The sequence below is a fragment of the Lutra lutra genome, chromosome X (assembly GCF_902655055.1).
Source record: "Lutra lutra chromosome X, mLutLut1.2, whole genome shotgun sequence".
NCBI classification, from domain to species: Eukaryota; Metazoa; Chordata; class Mammalia; order Carnivora; family Mustelidae; genus Lutra; species Lutra lutra.
The window spans coordinates 392,896-413,768 of record NC_062296.1 but is presented as its reverse complement, the minus strand read 5'-3'; the positions used below and the strand labels follow the sequence as shown (position 1 = coordinate 413,768).

General features: G+C 36.1%; 1 protein-coding gene and 1 non-coding gene across 9 annotated transcripts in view; both read right to left on the bottom strand.

Annotated features, from left to right (window-relative positions):
• The window catches only part of TMLHE (trimethyllysine hydroxylase, epsilon), a 92,078-nt gene that overhangs the window by 16,002 nt on the left and 55,203 nt on the right, over positions 1-20,873 (bottom strand). Inside the window, exon 7 of one of the 8 annotated variants that reach the window (XM_047715725.1) lies at positions 19,030-19,821. The exons of 6 other annotated variants lie outside the window; for them this stretch is intronic. In XM_047715725.1, coding sequence (XP_047571681.1) covers positions 19,818-19,821 — 4 coding nt within the window. In that variant the 3' untranslated portion in view covers positions 19,030-19,817. Of the gene's footprint in view, positions 1-19,029; positions 19,822-19,861; positions 20,722-20,873 lie in introns of those variants that run through there. One more of the 8 variants, XM_047715721.1, reaches the window with a different exon arrangement.
• Positions 1,074-1,219, bottom strand: LOC125092587 (U4 spliceosomal RNA). Its single transcript, XR_007125019.1, has one exon. It is a non-coding gene; the product is annotated as a U4 spliceosomal RNA (small nuclear RNA).

Here is a 20,873-nt window from a genome sequence, read left to right as displayed (position 1 = left end):
AAGGTATTCTTTTAAAGAGAAATAAATATTTAATGGTATCCTTTTTGGACATCAGATAGTATTCATTACTGTTAGTACATGACACAATTACAGCCAATGTTCTTAGTTTTCTCATATGTAAAATGAGCATAATATCTGTTTACCTTATCTCACAGAGCTATTTTAAGAATCAAATCAAAGCATGCATATAACAGTCCATTATCCCAGGCTTTAAGGAGACATGATAGGGAAATGGGGTTAGGAAGCATATTTACCAGGGTCTTGACATTGTCACTTCTAGAAACCCTCAATGGTATGTTACTCGCACTCACACAAAGCTATTTTACTTAATCCTTAATCCTTTTCGTCACTCTAGAAGGGAAAGTCATTTAGCCTCCTTTTACATGTAAGGCAAGTAAAACAGAGATTAAACCTGCCACACAGTTTATAAGCAGCAGAGTGATTTTGAAATCTGATTATCCTATGAGGTAAGTATTACACAGCTATCAATTATTATCTTACTTTATAGATAATAAACATAAAACAATAAGGCATTGTGATTTGTCCATGGTCACACGGGATATGGTATCCACTATATTAGATGATGTTGTTTTCTAAGGCATTACAATAGCAGAAAGCAGCAGAAAAAGTTTATTACAGATTAGTAAAATGGATTTGTGATGCTTTTCTGATTAGAATAAAATGATTTCTGCACAAGATGACATTATTATATTATTGTGCAATTTTAAATTTTTTTCTTCTTTCATATGATGCAAGAAAGACCTGGAAGTACAGAAGAGCAAATAAAGCTGATACTTTTTTGATAAAATAAGCTAGGAAGGGTTAATGATGCTATTCCTATTATGACTTGACAAATATTTTGCAAGTAAATAGAGCTCAGTGATTGAATGGAAAATGTATTTGATGTATTTCAGTACTGTGATATAAGTGAAAGATGATGGGCACTGTAGTCAGATCACTGTTACAATCCCAGTTCAAATGTGTGACTTAAAGAAGTTATTTGTTCTCTTTGATCCTCAGTTTCCTCATCTGAAAACTGAGAATAACAACAACAATCTTATGTAGTTATCAGGATTATATAACACACCATTAACACTGTGCCTGACACACAGAAGATCTATAATGTTAGCTAAAATAAACACTATTTAGCTCTCTCAATTAGCAATAATCGCGCCTCGGATAAACCTCATTGGCTACGATACTGCCACTGCGCAAAGCTTATTTAGCTCTCTCAAACTATAAAAACAAGCCCTAGAAACCATAAAAGTCTTCACAGTGAGTTAGCTATATTCAGACTTGGAGGAAAGGGTTAGACTAAGCTTTAAATAATAATGGCTGAAGGACAGGCAAATAGTTCTATCTAAATATGTGTATTTTAATATCCTTTGTTCTAAAGTTTAATAAATTTTAAAATTTGAATAGTCATTGCATCTGTTACAATACCCCATTTATAGAAAAAGCTTACTTATATACAAAGCATGCTATATTTTTATTTTGTTAAACAATACTGAGCACTGTGTTCTGCTGGTAATGGCTAAGTAAACTAGTAAACTCCTATTGGATCAGCCCCTTCCTTTCACAGGTGACAATTAAAAACTCTGGATTAAATACAAAAAATATCTACCTGAAGGTACTGTAGAAGTAGACTCTGGAGTTGACACTTAGAAGGAAGGAACTATACTGGGTAAGTTTCCCATTTTCATGACATCTAGCCTGAGGGCATGCCACAACCTGCACCATACTGGGCAGCTGAAACCCCAAAAGAATGCTCAGTTTTTCTGGCCTGAAAAACCAGAGGATACGTTTGGTGCAACCACAGCCACCAAAAAGTGAAGAGAAAATCCTGTAAAGGAATCAGAGAAGGAGAGTACCAAACTCTATGTTTAAATAAACTCTGCTCAAATACCTGAATGGATGACCCCCTAAATTCCAGAATTTGAGCTATCAAAAACAGAGTTTGAATTTTGAGTACAACTAAATTAATTGCCTAATTTTTAAAATTTTGTTTAGTTAGTCACCATATAGTAGTTCAGTTTTTGATGTGGTGTTCCGAGATTCATTGTTTACCTATAACACCCAGTGCTCCATGTAATATGTGCCCTCCTTAATCCCACCACCAGGCTCACCTAATCTCCCACCCCCTGCCCCTCCAAACCCCCAGATTGCTCCTCAGAGTCCACAGTCTCTCATGGTTCGTCTCTTCCTCTGATTTCCCCCAACTCACTTCTCCTCTCCATCTCCCCATGTCCTCCATGATATTCCTTATGCTCCACAAGTAAGTGAAACCCTATTGATAATTGACTCTCTCTGCTTGACTTATTTCACTCTGCATAATCTCTTCCAGTTCCATCCATGTTGCTACAAAAATTGGGTATTCATCCTTTCTGATGTAGGCATAATACTCCATAGTGTATATGGACCACATCTTCTTTATCCATTTGTCTGTTGAAGGGCATCTTGGTTCTTTCCACAGTTTGGCGACTGTGGCCATTGATTCTATGAACATTGGGGTACAGATGGCCCTTCTTTTCACTACATCTGTATCTTTGAGGTAAATACCCAGTATTTAAAAAAAAAAAAAATACAAAAGCCAACATTCTTTGGAAAAATAGAACAGAATCTAGAGTCTCAACATAATATTCACATTCTCCAAATAACAATTCAAAATTTTTCAGTGTAACAAGAACCAGAAAAATGTGACCTCTTATGAAGGGAAAAGACAACAAAGATCAATCCTGAGATGTCTCATATGTTGGAATTATCAGACAAGGATTTTAAAGCAGGTATTTTTACTAAATCAATGAGGTAAAGAAAAATATGCTTGTAATGAAAGGATAGAAACTTTTAACAATGAAATAAAAAGTATAAAAAAATGAATTGTAAATTTTAGAAATGAAAAATACAGTATCTGAATTAAAACATTTACTAGATGGGCTTAACAATAACAGATTAATGTTAACAGTTAAAGATATGTTAATTTGGAAATAGTAATTTCCTCTAATCTATCTAAAGATAGAAAAACATTTGAAAAGAAACTGAACAGAACAGCAGGGACCTTTAGGACAATATTAAAAGGTCTGACATGTATATAACTGGAGTTCTGGAAATAGAAGAGAAAAAAATGGGGCAGAAAAAATTTTTGAAATTATAAAGACCAAAATTTGGTGAAAGACATAAACTTACAGATTCAAGAAGCTCAGAGAAAATTCCTATTAGGATGAATACAAAAAGAACCATACCTAGGAATATTACAGTCAAATTGTTGCAAACCAAACATAAAGAGAAAATCTTGAAAGCTGCCAGAAAAAAAGGTATGTGGTACATAAACAAAAATACATTAAAGCAATCCAAGAAGATAGGAAAGGGGGGTGCCTGGGTGGCTCAGTGGGTTAAAGCCTCTGCCTTTGGCTCAGGTCATGATCCTGGGGTCCTGGGATTGAGCCCCGCATTGGGCTCTCTGCTCAGCAGGGAGCCTGCTTCCCTTCCTCTTTCTTTCTGCCTGCCTCTCTGCCTACTTGTGATCTTTGTCAAATAAATAAATAAAATCTTTAAAAAAAGAAGATATGAAAGGAGGAACAGAGAAAATAAATGGATCAGGCAAAGAGAAAACATTACAAATAAAAATATATTTATATTAAATGTTAGTGGAGCAGGAGTAAGGAGAGACATTATGTCAATATTATAGTATTGAGAATCAGAAATAAGCCCATATATCAACGTACTGTTGTTTAATAAGAGTGCCAAGACTGCTCAACAAAGGAAAGAATAATCTCTTCAATAATACTGCCAGGACAAATGAACATCCATATACCAAAAAATGAGGCTGGGTCTTACCTTACACCATAAACAAACAAAAATTAACTAAACATTTAGAGAAATAAATGTAAGAGCTAAAACTATAAAACTCTTAGTATAGATCATAGGAGTAAATCTTCATGATCTTTGATTAGGCAAAGCCTTCTTAGATACAAAATAAAAAGCACAAGCAACAAAAAAATACAGATAATTTGGGTTTCATCAAAATTTAAAACGTTTAGCATATCAAAGGACACACTCAAGAAAGTAAAAAGACAAGCCATAGAAAGGGAGAAAAATACTTGCAAATAATACATCCAATTAGGAACTTGTATTCAGAATATTTAAAAAACTCAGAACCAACAAGACAAAGGATATCATTTAAAAATAGGCAAAAGATTTGACAAGTGGTAAAGAGCGTATGAAAAGATGCTCAACATCATTAGTCATCAGGGAACTGCAAATCAAAACCACAACAAGATACTACCTCATATGCACTAGGATGGCTATAATGAAAAAGACAGATAATGACAAGTGTTGGTGAGTATGTATAGAAACTGAAGTCCTCATACATTACCAGTAGGAATGTAAACTGGTGTATCCATTGTAGAAAAGTCTGGCAGTTCCTCAAAGGTATAAACATAGATTTAATATATGAATTAGCAATTACATTCCTAGAAATCTACCAAAGAGAAATGAAAACATGTCTATATAAAGATGTACACAAATCTTCATGGTAGCATTATTAGGGATATCTCAAACCAGAAATAACCTAAATATTAATTATTGTGGAATGTATAAACAAAATGTGATATATTTATAATGAAATTCTACTCAGCAACTAAACTGATACATATTACAACATGGATGCTAAGTAAAAGAAAGCTGGCAAGAAAGGCCATATATTGTATGATTCTATTTATATAAAAAGTCTAAAATGTAAATTAAAATTTAGAATTTAAATTAGTAACTATCAAAGGCTTTGTATGTGGTGGGGCTCAGGAATGGGGAGTGACTGCTTAAAGGGCATGAGGAAATTTCTAAGGTGACAGAAATGGCCAAAAACTGGATTGTGATGATGGTTCCATGACTTTGTAGGTATACTAATAATTATTGAATTGTCCACTTAAATCATTATTTTATGGTAAAGAAATAAAAACTTTAAAAATGTTTTAAAGTTTTAAAAATGCTAATGCACTAAATATCTCATATCAAAGAGACAACAAAGATCAATCCTGAGATGTCTCATATGTCTCATATGTTGGAATTATCAGACAAGGATTTTAAAGACAGGATAAAAAAGTAAGACTAAAGTATATGATATTTACAAAGCCATGCTTTAAATATAAAACTACAGATAAGTTAGAAAAAAAGAATGGAACATTAAATAGAATGCAAAAAGTAAGCCTAAGAAGGTTAAAGTGGATACATTAATTTCAGATAAAATAGACTGCAAAACAAAGTTAAAAAGGGACATTTCATGATGACAAAATGTCATTTCATCAGGTATAAAAATAATAAATAAGTATGTGTTTGATAACAGGTATTCAAATTATATGAAGCAAGAACTGATGGAATTAAAGGGAGAAACAGAAAAAAATTCCAGTTATTATTTGTGTATTTTAATGTTGTTCTCTTAGCACTTGACAGAACAATTAGACAAAAAATTAGAAAGGACACAGAATATCAAATAATACTATCAAATACCTTGACTTAATTGATAGTTATAGTACACCAAGAAATGCAGAACATACACACATGCTCTTCAAGTGTATGTGGTATGTTCACCAAGAAAGACCATCTGCTGGGCCAAAAGCTAAGTCACAATAAAATTCTGAAAGTTCAAGTCTATAGAATGTTTTCTGGAGATGATAGAATTGAATTAGAATTAATAATATACCTACAAAAACCCCAGATACTTAAAAATTAAAGGACATAATTCTAGTTAACACATGGTTAAAAAAAGAAAACAGGGGAAGTTAGAAAATATGTTGCACTTCATGATCATGAAAACAAAATATCAATATTTGTGTGATATAGCAAAAAAGGCTTAGAGGCAAAACTATAGCTTTAAATGATTATAAAAGACTAAATGTAAAACTGCTGGTTGCCAGATGGGCAGGGGTTTGGGGATGGGCAAAATGGGTGAAGGAGAGTGGGACATACTGGTTCCCAGTTATGGGATGAATTTAAGTCCCATGGATGGAAGGCACAGCATAGGGGAACAAAGTCCGTGGTACTGTAATAGCACGGTATGGTGACAGATGGCCGCTATGCCTGTGCTGAGCACGGCATAACCCAAAGACTTGTCCATCACTATGTTATATACCCGAAACTAATGGGACACTGGGCCAACTATACTCGGATAAAACAATTAAAAGGGAAAAATAATTTTAAAAGACTAAATGTATAAAATCAATGACCTTAGGTTTTAGCTTAGGCAACTAGAAAAACAAGAATTAATCCAAAAGTACATAAAAATAAGAGAAAAATGAAGGTAAGAACATAAATCAATAAGGTTGAAAACAATGGAGAAAATGAACAAACCATTAAGATGGCTTATTGAAAGGACCAATAAAATTGTTAAACTCCTGGACTCAACAAGAAAAAAAGAGAGCAATTATTACCAATGCCAAGCATCTGATATCACTAGAGCCTACAGACTTTAGAAGAATAGAAGAATTGAAGAAAGTTAGGAATGACTTTATGACTACAAATTTGACAACTTAGGTAAAATGTACAAATTTCTTGAAAGAAAAACTAAAGAGGAAACAGAATCTTACTTAGCTCTATATCTACAACAAACACTGAATATTCAAAACCATCCCATAAAATAAACTCCATCCCCAGACAGGTTTCCTAGTAAATTCTAGCAAACATTTAAGATGGAAATAACACTAATATTATACAGATTCATTGCTAAACCAGAGTTTTATGAAGACAGTATAATACCAAAATATTCAATAAGTTACCAAAAAAGAAAATTGCAGTACAATGTCCCTCTTGAACCTAGATGAAATACTTTTCAACCTGATATTATTAAGCCCAAACCAGCCGTGTATGTGTTAACTACCTATTTACTGCTTCTTAGTTCCAAAAGCATCTTTCCATATATAGTATATGTATAAGGATCCTTTTAAGTTTCTTCTTTAGAGTGAGCACAATATTTAAACATTCTCAGTAGAGGTCGCTAGAGGGACAGGAGAAAGAGGTTCTCTTGCTAGTCTCTCTGGACCTGGCCAGGAGTCTACTGCATAGATGTGAAGATATCAGGTAGTGTCAGCGCCTTGGAGCCCAGGATTTGGTACCTCTGTGGCCTTGCAGCCTCAGCCGGGTGATAACCCTTCCACAACCCTTACAACATGGGGCTCCCAAATGACCTGCAGGTAGCCAGCCACATGTGTTTCATAGAGACACACACTAAATAGTCATCCTGCAAAAGCTCCCATCCCTCACTTTCATCTTGTATGTGCTCTTAGTTCTTCCTCCTTTCACTGGCACCCAGAGTTCTTTCGGATATTCACAACACCTTACTGACTGTCTGCTCCCCTGCTTGCGCTCTGAAAGGTGGCCTATTGTTTGCTCAGCAACTCTAGTCCAGTTCCCACCTAACCAAATCAGCAAACTTCTCTGATATCAGGAGGCTGAACCATGCTTTCTTTGAGGTCTGAGCCCCTACTAGGTTTATTTATCCTTAGATATTCTACCTCAGACCTAGGGTACTATACTGAATTTCCTTATATCTTATAATTATTCTTTTATTATAACCCTATAATTCCTTATATTAAGCTACTGTGTGGCGGTCAGCTGGGAAGATGTAGGAGTAGGAAGAGCCTAAGATTTTCTCCTCCCATGGATACAACTAGATAACAATCACATCAGTGTAAATAACCCAGAAAACGGATCTGAAGACTGGCATAACAAACTCCATAATTAAAGATTTTATTTAATTATTTGACAGAGAGAGACACAGCTAGAGAGGGAACACGAACAGGGGGGATGGGAGAGGGTGAGCAGGCTTTGTGCTGAGCAGGGAGCCCGACGTGGGGCTTGAGCCCAGGACCCTGGGATCATGACCTGAGGCGAAGGCAGACACTCAATGACAGAACCACCCAGGCGTCCCATCCATAATTAAAGATAGAGAGGAGTCCACACTGAAGAGGGTAGGAAGGGTGGAGATACATAAGGGAGCAAAACAGGCCACAGTCATCTGTGGTGGGAAGGGAGCCACTGGCTGGCAGAAGGGCAAAAAAACAGACTTCACACTGGAAAGCCCACACAAGGAAGATGAATCTCCATAACATTTGGCTTTGGAAATGAGAAGGGCTCAATTTCATGAGTTCGTATAACCAGCGGGACTTAAAGTGTGGAATTTTAAAAACTGGAAAGCCCAGACGGTGTAAACAATTAACTTTACACTAAAAGGAGCTAGAAATACAAGAACAAACAAAACTCAAAACCAGCAGAAGGAAGGAAACAATAAAAATTACAGCAGAAATAAATTATATGGAAACTTAAAAACAAATAGAATAAATCAATGAACCCAGAGCTCTTCTTTGAAAAGATCAACAAAATTGATAAACCTCTAGCTAGACTCATCAAAAAAAGGGAGAGGATCCAAATAAATCACAAAGAGGAGAAATAAAAACCAACATCACAGAAATACAATTATAGGAGAATGCTATTCTTAGGGCGCCTGGGTGGCTCAGTGGGTTAAAGCCTCTGCCTTCGGCTCAGGTCATGATCTCGGGGTCCTGGGATCGAGCCCCACATTGGGCTCTCTGCTTGGCAGGGAGCCTGCTTCCCCCACCCTCTCTCTGCCTGCCTCTCTGCCTACTTGTGATCTCTGTCAAATAAATAAATAAAATCTTAAAAAAAGAGAGAAAGAATGTTATTCTCTTGTATGTATGCCATACAAATTGTATAACATCGAAGAAATGGATAAATTCCTAGAAACATATAAACTACCAAAACTGAAACAAAGACATAGCAAACTTGAACAGACTGATAAGCCGCAAAAAAAAATTGAGTCAGTAATCAAAAACTAACAAACAAAACTCCAGGGCAGGTGGTTTCCTAGGGGACTTCTACCAAACATTTAAAAAAGAGTTAATACCCGTTCTTCTCAAATTTTTCAAAAAAATAGAAATGGAAGGCAAACTTGCAAATTCATTCTATGAGGTGAATATCACCCTGACACCAAAGCCAGATAAAGACACCACAAAAAATACTGGCCAATATCTCTGACGAACATAGATGCAAAAATCCTCAACTAAACACTAGCAAACCAAATCCGACAGTACATTTAAAAAATCACTCACTACACACAAGTGGGATTTATTCCCAGGATGCAGTGGTGGTTCAATATTTGCAAATCAATCAGTGTGACACATCACATCAGTAAGAGAAAGGATAAGAACCATATGATCATTTCAATAGATGCAGAAAGAGTGTCTGACAAAGTACAATATTCATCCATGATAAAAACTCTCAACAAAATAGGTCTAGAAGGAACACACCTCAAAATAACAAAGGTCACATTTGAAAAACCCACAGCTAACATCATACACAATGGTGAAAAACTTAAGAGCTTTTCTCCTAAGCTCAGGAATAGGACAAGGATGTCCATTTTTACCACTTTTATATAACATAGCACTCTAACAAACTGGGATTATGGAGAGGATGGGGGCTGGGGGGAATGGGTGAGCCTGGTGGTGGGTATTAAGGAGGGCACGTATTGCATGGAGCACTGGGTGTGGTGCATAAACAATGAATCTTGGAACACTGCAAAAATACAATAAGAGGTTAAAAAAAATTTAAGAAAAATAAAACCAAACAATGCCCCCCCCAATCCCTAAAGACTCCACTAAAAAACTACTAGAAATGAAAGAGGAATTCAGTAAAGTTGCAGGATACAAAATCAATGTATAAATATCTGTTGCATTCCTATACACTATTAATGAAGCAGCAGAAAGTGAAATGAAGAAAACAATCCCAGAGATAGTCCAAGATGGCAGAGGAGCAGGAGACCCTAGTTTCATCTGGTCCCAGGAATTCAGCTAGACAGCTGTAAAATCATTCTGAACACCTGCAAACTCAACCGGAGAGGTAAGAAAAGAACAGCTGCAACTCTACAAATAGAGAAGTGATCACATTCTGCAAGGTAGGTGGTGTGGAGAAATGAATCCAAGGTGATATATGGGAAGATAAACTGCAGGGGGAGGGAGCCTCCATCGCCCACCGACCAGAAAGTGATATAGCAGTGGAGTGCAAAATCAGAACTTTTAGAAGTCTGCCCCAGTGAGGGACAACCCTGCCTGAAAGGTGCTCAGGTGGTGAAGTGGAATCCTAGGTGGGACAGTGTGGTTTCAGGATCCCTGGGGTCACAGGAAGACTAGGGTGCCTGAATGCAGGCATCAGAGCAGGGAAGCTGGCTGCAGAGTGACCCCAAGAGTGAGCTCTCAGCTCAGGGTTGCCATAAACTGGGAACCACAGCAGTCAGGTGACTGTTCCCTGCATAGGGGCATAGCAAGTGGTAGAACCGTGGCAAGACACCCCCTTCCTCATCAAGGAGGAGTGCCTCGGGTGCCTGCCATAGGAGCTTGCAGTTTGTAGACTTGAAAGGGGGTCATATGCCTGAGATAGAAAGACTCTATCACAGGCTGGGTGAGCAAGGAGTGCAGAGACCAGGGAGAGAGGAGTGATTACCTGCTTTTCCCTGAGGGTGCACTGAGGAGTGGGGCCAGAGCTTTTGGCTCAGGGGCTGGAGATTGGGAGATCGCCATTTTCATTTTCATCCTCTAAAGCAGTGTGGAAAGCCTTCAGGGAACAAAAGCCACAGACAGCAATCCTGAGCTGCTTACTTAGCCTGGCCCCTGGCAAGGGTGGTGCAATCCCGCCCAGGGCAAAGACACCTAAAAATCAGTCTAACAGGCCCCTTGCCCAGAGCAGCAAGAACATCCAGCTAAGACCAGTTTACTGATCATAGAGAACTACAGAACTCTAGCACTAGGGGAAAACAATATACAGAATTCACGTTTTTCCCCCCATGATTCTTTAGTCTTTCAATTTTAATTTTTTTCTCTTTCCTTTTTCAATTTCTTATCATCTCTTTTTTTTTTAATATTTTTAAATTTTCATTTTTATAATTACATCCTATCCTTTCATTGTACTTAATTAAATATTAAAAAAATATTTTCTTTCTTTAAAATTTTAAGATTAGTTTCTTCTAACAAAGAGACCAAAAATACACCCAGAATCTAGTGTATGGCTCTGTTCTCTTCACTTGTCTAATCATATTGTCTCTCTTTTTTCTTCTTCTTATTTTTTGTTAAAGTCTTTTAAAATTTTCATCTTTATAGCTACATTCTATCCTTTCAATGTATTGAAAGGATATTCAATGTTATTTTTGTATATATGTAAGTTTTTCTTTCTTTACAATCTTGGGATGTAGTTTCTTCTAACAAAGACCAAAATACACCCAGGATATAGTTTATTGCTGTGTTCTGTTCACCTGTACATATTCCTTCTTTTTTTTCTTTTTTATCTTTTAATTTTCATTTTTAGAGTTACAGTCTATCTTTTCATTGTATTTAATTTTATTTTTGTACATACATCAGTTTTTCTTTCTTTACAATTTTGGGATCTAGTTTTCTAACAAACAGACCAAGATACACATAGGATCCAGTGTACTGCTCTGTTCTATTCACCTCTCTGATTACATTCTCTCTTTTTTTTAATTAATTTTTTTTCCATTTGGAGGCTTTACTGTTTTTTTTTTTTTTTTTTAGTGTATATTTCTCTGGAGTCATTGTTACCATTTTAGTACTTTGTTCTCTCATTCATCTATTCTTCTCTGGACAGAATGACACGATGGAAAAATTCACCTCAAAAAAGAGAACAAGAGGCAGTACTGACTGCCAGGGCCCTAATCAGTATGGACATAAATAAGATGTCAGAACTAGAGTTCAGAATAATCATTATAAAGATACAAGCTGGGCTTGAAAAAAGCATAAAAGACATTAGAGAGTCCCTCCCTGGAGAAAGAAAAGAATGGAAATCTGGTCAAATCAAAATTTAAAAAAGGCTATTATGAGATGCAATAAAAAATGGAGGCTCTAACTGCTAGGATAAAGGAGGCAGAAGAGAGAATTCATGAAATAGAAGACCAAATGATGGAGAATAAAGAAACTGAGAAAAAGAGAGATAAACAATTACTGGATCAGGAGGGGAGAATCTGAGATATAAGTGATACCATAAAGCAAAACAATATTAGAAAAATTGGGATCCCAGAAGGAGAGGGGGAGAGAGAGAGAGAGAGAGAGGCAGAAGGTATAGGATTCAAGTCCAGGAGGCACAGAGAACCCCCTTCAAAATCAATAAAACCAGGTCAACAAGCTGACATGTAATAGTGAAACTTGCAAATCTCAGAGACAAAGAGAAAATCTTAAAAGTAGCTCAAGACAAGAGATCCTTAACCTATAAGGGTAGAAACATTAGACTGGCAGCAGACCTATCCACAGAGACCTGGCAAGGCCAGAAAGGACTGGCATGATATATTCAGTGTGCTAAATGAGAAAAATATTCAACCAAGAATACTTTATCCAGCTAGAATAGAAGGAAAGCGATAGAAGGAAAGATAAATAGAAGGAAAAATAAAAAGCTTCAAAATAGGCTTCCAGGACAAACAGAAACTAAAAGAATTTGTGATCACTAAACCAGCCCTGCAAGAAATAATAAAACGGATCCTATAAGCAAAGAGGGAGCCCAAAAGTAACATATAACAGAAAGGAACAGAGACAATATACAGAAACAGTGACTTTACAAGTAATACAATGGCACTAAATTCATACCTTTCCATAGTTATTCTGAAAGTAAATGGGCTAAATGCCCCAATCAAAAGACATAGGGTATCAGATTTGATTTAAAAAAAACCCAAGACCCATTGATATGCTGTCTGCAAGAGACTCATTTTAGATCCAAAGACACCTCCAGACTGAAAGTAAGGGGGTGGAAAGCCATTTATCATGCTAATAGATATGAAGAGAGAAATTATATCTTAAACCAAAGACTGTAGTAAAAGATGAGGAAGGATACAATATCATAATTAAAGAGTCTATCCAACAAGAAGATCTAAAAATTGGAACTATTTCTGCCCCTAACATGGGAGCAGCCGATTATATAAACCAATTAATAACAAAATTAAAGAAACTCATTGATAATAATACAGTAATAGTAGGGAACTTTAACACCCCATTCATTGCAATGGGCAGATCATCTAAGCAGAAGATCAACAAAGAAACAAGGGCTTTGAATGACACACTGGACCAGATGGACTTCACAGATACATTCAGAGCATTCCATCCTAAAGCAACAGGATACACATTCTTCTTGAGTGCATGTGGAACATTCTCTAGAATAGATCACATACTGGGTCACAAATCAGGTCACAACTGGTACCAAAAGACTGGGATCATTCCCTGCATATTTTCTGCTCTGAAGCTAGAACTCAATCACAAGAGGACATTTGGAAGGAACTCAAATACAGGGAGACTAAAGAGCATCTTACTAAAGAATGAATGGGTCAACCAGGAAATTAAAGAATTTAAAGAAATTCATGAGAACAAATGAAAATGAAAACACAACTGTTCAAAACCTTTGGGATGCAGCAAAAGTGATCCTTAGAGGGAGTACATAGCAATACAAGTTTTTCTCAAGAAACAAAAAAGGTCTCAAATACACAAACTAACCTTACATCTAAAAGAGCTGGAGAAAGAGCAGCAAATAAATCCTAAACCCAGCAGGAGAAGAGAAATAATAAAGATCAGAGCAGATAATAATGAAATAGAAACCAAAAGAACAGTAAAATTAGGAGCTGGTTTTTGGAAAGAATTGATAAACCCCTCGCCAGACTTATCAAAAAGAAAAGAGAAAGGACCTAAATTAATAAATCATGAATGAAAGGGGAGAGGTCCCAAACAACACTGAAAAAATACGAATAATTTTAGGAACATATTATGAGGAACTATATGCCAATAAATTAGGCAATGTGGAAGAAATGGATGTATTCCTAGAGATGTATAAACTACCGAACTGAAACAGGAAGAAATAGAAAACCATAAACAGACCCATAACAGCAAAGAAACTGAAGTAATAATAAAAATCTCCCACCAAACAAGACTCAGGGCCAGATGGCTTCCCAGGGGAATTTTACCAAACATTTAAAGAAGAATTAATACCTATTCTTCTGAAGCTGTTTCAAAAATAGAAATGGAAGGAAAACTTCCCAAGACTTTCTATGAGGCCAGCATTACCTTGATCCCCAAAACAGACAAAGGCCCCACCAAAAAGGAGAATTACAGACCAATATCCCTGATCAACATGTAGGCAAAAATGCTCACCAAGATACTGACTAACAGGATCCAACTGTACATTAAAAGGATTATTCACCCAGCATAATCTCTTCCAGTCCCATCCATGTTGCTACAGAAGTTGGGTATTCATCCTTTCTGATGGAGGCATAATACTCCATAGTGTATATGGACCACATCTTCCTTATACATTCGTCCGTTGAAGGGCATCTTGGTTCTTGTAGCAACATGGAGGGACTGGAAGAGATTATGCTGAGTGAAATAAGTCAAGCAGAGAGAGTCAATTATCATATGGTTTCACTTATTTGTGGAGCATAACAAATAACATGGAGGACAAGGGGAGTTAGAGAGGAGAAGGGAGTTGGGGGAAATTGGAAGGGGAAGTGAACCATGAGAGACTATGGACTCTAAAACAATCTGAGGGGTTTGAAGTGGCGGGGGGTGGGAGGTTGGGGGAACCAGTTGGTGGGTATTAGAGAGGGCACGGATTGCATGGAGCACTGGGTGTGGTGCAAAAACAATGAATACTGTTATGCTAAAAAAAAAAAGATTAACTGAAAGTGAAAAAAAAAGAAATCCTGTTAATTAGAAATTAAACATCATGCTATAATATTTCTAATGTCACTAGCAAACCAACAAAAATACAATTGATTATAAAACAGAAAAAAAAAGGATTATTCACCACGACCAAGTGGGATTTATTCCTGGGTTGCAATATCTGGTCCAATATCTGCAAATCAATCAATGTGATACACTAACTTAAGAAAAGAAAGGATAAGAACCATATGATTCTCTCAATAGTTGCAAAAAAAGCATTTAACAAAGTACAGCATCCTTTTTTGACTAAAACTCTTTACAGTGCAGGGATAAAGGAACATACCTCAGTATCATAAAAGCCATCTATGAAAAGGCCACAGTGAATATCATTCTCAATGGGGGAAACACTGAGGGCTTTTCCCCTAAGGTCAGGAACACAGCAGGGATGTCCACTATCATCACTGCTATTCAACACAGTACTAGAAGTCTTAACCTCAGCAATCAGACAAAAAAAGAAATAAAAGGCATCCGAATCAGCAAAGAGGAAGTCAAACTCTCACTCTTTGCAGATAACATGATACTCTTATGTGGAAAACCCAAAATACTCCAACCAAAAATTGCTAGAACTGATAGAGGAATTAAGCAAAGTGGCAGGGTATAAAATCAACACACAGAAGTCTGTTGCATTTCTACACACCAATAATGAAGCAGCAGAAAGAGAAATCAAGGAATCAGTTCCATTACAATTGCTCCCAAACGGTAAGACACTTAAGAATAAACCTAACCAAAGGGGGAAAGGATCTGTACTCAGTAAACTATAGAACACTCATGAAAGAAATTGAGGAACATACAAAGAAATGGAAAGACATTCCATGTTCATGGATTGGAAGAACAAATGTTAAAATGTTTATGCTACCTAGAGCAATCTATATATTCAATGAAATCCCTAATAAAATACCATCAGCTTTTTTCACAGAGCTGGAACAAATAATCCTAAAATTTGTATGGAACCAGAAAAGACCCTGAATAGCCAAAGGAATGTTAAAAAGAAAAGCAAAGTGGGAGGCATCACAATTCCGGACTTCAAGCTGTATCACAAAGTTGTAATCATCAAGACAGTATGGTACTGGCCCAAAAACAGACACATAGACCAGTGGAACAGAATAGAGAGCACAGAAATGGACCCTCAACTCTATGGTCAACTAATCTTTGACAAAACGGGAGAGAACATCCAGTTTAAAAAAGACAGTCTCTTCAACAAATGGTGTTAAGAAAACTGGACAGCCACATGCAGAAGAATGAAACTGGAGAACTTTCTTACAGTATACACAAAAATAAATGCAAAATGGTTTAAAGACCTAATGTGAGACCTGAGACCATATAAATCCTAGCACAGAGCACAGGTAGTAATTTCTATGGCATCAGTGGTAGGAACATTTTCCCCCCCTTTTAAAAGTTTTTATTTAAATTCCAGTTAAGTTATACAGTATAATATCAGCTTCAGGTATACAATATAGTGATTCAACACTTCCATACAACATGTTCTCATCATAACAAGTGCACTCCTTAATCCTAATTACCTATTTCACCCATCCCTCCACCCACCACCCCTCTGGTAATCATCAGTTTGTTCTCTATAATTAAGAGTCTGTTTCTTGGTCTTCCTCTCTCTTTTTCCCCCATGATCATTTGTTTTGTTTCTTTAAATCACATAGAGGTGAAACCATATGCTATTTCTCTTTCATGTCTTATTTGTTTCACTTAGAATAATACTCCCTAGCACCATCTACATCATTGCAAATGGCAAGATTTCATTTTTTTAATGGCTGAGTAATATTCTATTGTATTCTATTGCATACACATACCACACTTTCTTTATCTATTCATCAGTTGATGGATGGACATTTGGGCTCTCCATAATCTGGCTATTGTAAATAATGTTGCTATAAACATTGGTGTGTATGTAAACATTGGTGTGCATGTATCCCTTTGAAGTAGTATTTTTGTATTCTTTGGGTAAATACCTACTAGTGTAATTGCTGCATCATACAATAGATCTATTTTTATTTTTTGAGGAACCTCCATACTGTTTTTCAGAGTGGCTGCACCAGTTTACATTCCCACCAACAGCGTGAGGGTTCCCTTTTCTCCACATCCTCACCAAGGCTTGTCTCCTGTGTTGTTAATTTTAGCCATTCTGACTGGTATGAGGCGATATGTCCTCATAGTTTTGAGTTGTATTTCCCTGATGATGAGCACTGAGTAATTTATAGAATTGTTGAAGCTCTATATTGTAAACCTAAAACTAATATAACACAATATGTTATTCTGCAGTTAAAATTTAAAAATTAGCAACAATAAGAAACTACTGTGTGATATTTATCTCTTGATTGGACCCACACTATTAACACACACATACACATACAGACACATACACACACACATACACTGTGTGTGTATAGTAATAAATCATGATCAAGTACAGTTTATTCTCAGAGTATAAGGTTGGCTTAACATTTGAAATTAATGTAATTAATGTATTAACAGAATAAAGAAGATAAATGACATAATTGTTTCTACTGATAATTGACATTATCAAAATTCAGTACCCATTTGTGATTCAAAAAAAAAATCTCAGGGAACCTGGAAGGGAAATTCATCCAGCAGATAAAGACATCACCTTTAAAAAAAGATTCATTTTATTTTAGAGAGAGAGGGCACATAAGCAGGGGGAGAGACAAAGAGAGAGAGAGAATCTCAAGCAGATGCCATGCTCAATGTGGAGCCTGACATGGGGACAGATCTTAGGACCCAGAGACATGATCTGAGCTAAAATCAAGAGTTGGCTGCTTAACCAACTGAGCCACCTAAGTGCCACCAACACTCATAGCTAATATGCTACCTGGCAAAATACTGAACACTTTCATCCTAAGGATGTCTGCTCTTACCACTCTTATTTAAGATCATATTGGAGGCGTTAGCCAGTGTAGTAAGGTAAGAAAAACAAATGAATAAATATACAGATTGGAAAGGAAAAAAGAAAACTATCCTTACAACATGATTTTCTATATAGAAAATCCTAAGAAATCCAAAAAACAAAACTTGGAACTAATGAATTACTTTAGCAAGGTTATAGGATACAATGCTAAATTTAAAAAGGAATTGATTTTTTTAATATAATGGCAGCAAATAATTTGAAAATAGTAATAAAATTTTATTTTATAATACCATCAAAATATAAAAATACTTAGGAATAAAAGTAACAAAAGATATATAAGATCTGTATCTTCAATACTACAAAACACTGCTAAGAGAAATTAAAGACTTAAATAAATAGAAAGATAGATTAGGTTCATGGGTTGGAAGACTAAAAACTCTTAGTTTGTTAGTTATCACCAAAATGATCTCCAGATTCAAAGCAATACCAATCATAACCCTGCAGGCTTTTTTTTTTCTAAAAACTGACAAGTTGATTTTAAAATCTATATAAAAACATAAAGAATCTAGAACCAGGACTGGCACACTATGGTCTGTAGACCAAATCCAGCCCACTGCCCATTTTTGTAAATAATATTTATCAGAATGCAGGCCCACTCATTCATTTAGATATTGTTTAGGGCTGCTGTTGTGCTTCCACAACAGTACCGAGTAGATGTGATAAAGACCATATGACTAGGGTGCCTGGGTGGCTCAGTGAGTTAAGCGTCTGCCTTTGGCTCAGGTCATGATCCCAGGGTGATGGAGTCCTGCATCGGGCTCCCTGCAGAGCTTCTGCTTCTCCCTCTGCCTGTTGCTCTGCCTACTTGTGCTCTCTCTCTCTCTGTGTCAAACAAATAAATAAAATCTTTAAAAAAGACCATGTGACTCACAAGCCTAAAATATTTACTATCTAGCCCTTTATAAAAAAATCTGTAGACCCCTAATCTAGAATATCTACAATAATCTTGAAAAAGAACGAAGCTGACAAACATATTATCTGACTTCAAAAATTACTGTAAACCTGCAGTAGCCAAGAGAGTATGGAACTGCGATAAGGAACCACAAATAGATAATGGAATCAAATAGAGCTCCCAGAGACAAACCCACGTTTATATGGTCATTTGATTTTTTAAAAAGGTTTATTTATGTATTTATGTATTTATTTAAAAGAGAGAGAGAGTGAGAGCGAGAGAGTGAGCTAGCAAAAGCAGGGGGAAGGGGAGAGGGGGAGGGAGAGAGAATCCACAAGCAGACTCCCTGATGAGTGCAGAGCCTGATGTGGGCTTGATCCTGTGACTCTGAGCTCATGACCTAAGCTAAAATCAAGAGTCAGTCAGATGCTCAACTGATGAGCCACCCGGGTGCCCCTGGTCATTTCATTTTTGACAGAGTTGCAAAGGCAATTCAATGGGGGAAAGGAAGGTCGTTTCAACAAATGAGGCTATAATATCGGGATATTCACATATAAAAAATATGAACTTCTACACATACCTCATAACACAGAAAAAATTAACTTGATATAGATCACAGATTTAGATGTAAAAAATAGAACTATAACACCTTTGGAAAACACAGAATGTCATCATGTCATGGGGGCAAAGATTCCTTTTACAGGTCATAGAAACAATAATCATTAAAGAAAAAAACTACTCAATTAAATTGCATTAAAATTAAAAATTTCTGCTCATAAAAACATACTGTTTAAAAGAAATAGGTAAGCTACAGATTAGAAAATAATAGTCCTAAGATATATATCAGGTAAGAAATAGTGACCAGGGTATATAAAGAACTCCTAGAACTCAATAATAACAACCCAATAAAAAATGGGCAAAAGATTAAACCAGACACTTCAGAAAAGAAGATACATAAATAGCCAGTAAGCATACAGAAAGATGCTCAACATCATTGGTCACCAAAAAAAAATGCAAATTAACCCCCAAAGAGACAACTACTATAATGGCTAAAACTAATAAGACTGACAGCACCAAGTATTAGCAACAATATGGAGCAGCTATAACTTTTATACACTGTTTATGACAATGTAAAATGAAACATCTACTTTAGTAAAAGTTCCAGCAGCTGTTTTATGACAAATACTCACCCATTTCATGACTCAGAAGTTCCACTCCTAGCTATTTACCTGAGTGAAATGAAAACACGTATCTACAAAAATACTTTTCTCTATGAATGCTCACGGCAGTTTTATTCATAATAATCCCAAATTAGAAACAGCTCAGGTGTTTAGTCATAAAAAATGGATTTATTCTACGGTATGAATTTCTAGAACAGGAAAAACTAATTTATGGTGGCAAAAATCAAACAGTGATCTCCTCTGGGGTGAGTGTACAGGTTGGACTGGGAAAGGGTATAAGGGGACTTTCTGCAGTGATGGTAATAGTCTATATCTTGACAGGGGTTTAGCTTACATAGGTCTATGCATTTATCAAAACTCAACTAGTATATATTTGATATTTTAAAAAGTAATTACATGTAAATTTAATTTCAAACTTAAACATTTGTAAACATACTGAACTCTACTTAAAGATATAAATGTTGAAGTATTTAGGGGGACATGTAGTCATAGCTACAATGTATTTTGTATAATCGTACAATGTACAATTTTGAAATGCATCAAAAATAAGATTAACTAGATAGACAGATAGATAAGTAGATAGACAGGTAATAAAACAAGCATAGTAATAACTTCCTGGTAGAATCTAGGTGGTAGGTCTATGGGTTTTACTGTAAATGCTTTAAACTTTTTGATATGTTTAAAATGTTTATAATCAAATGTTGGAAAAAGTACTGAATATCTACTCACTGTTCTAGGCAATGGAGATACAAGAGATGACTAAGGTAGAGTTTTTTAGAGAAGGTTATCCAGTGGAAGGGAATTAGTATTTGCGTAGTTCTTATTACAATCCTGGGGCATAGGCAGGGGCAACAATTTATTTTTATCCTCGCAACTGGGTGGGCAGAAGCAGGCTTGAAATAAGTGAAGATGATGAGTTCAATTCTGAATATGATGTGCTTTATGATCTTACAAGATATTTAAGTGCAACATCTAGTAGACTATTAGATATACAAGCCAGGAGATTTGCATAGATCTGGGCTACAAATGTTGTGGTTTTCATGCCTTTGGGTACTCTACCTGTTTGGTCAGTAAGCACAGTTTAATAACTGTGATTTCAA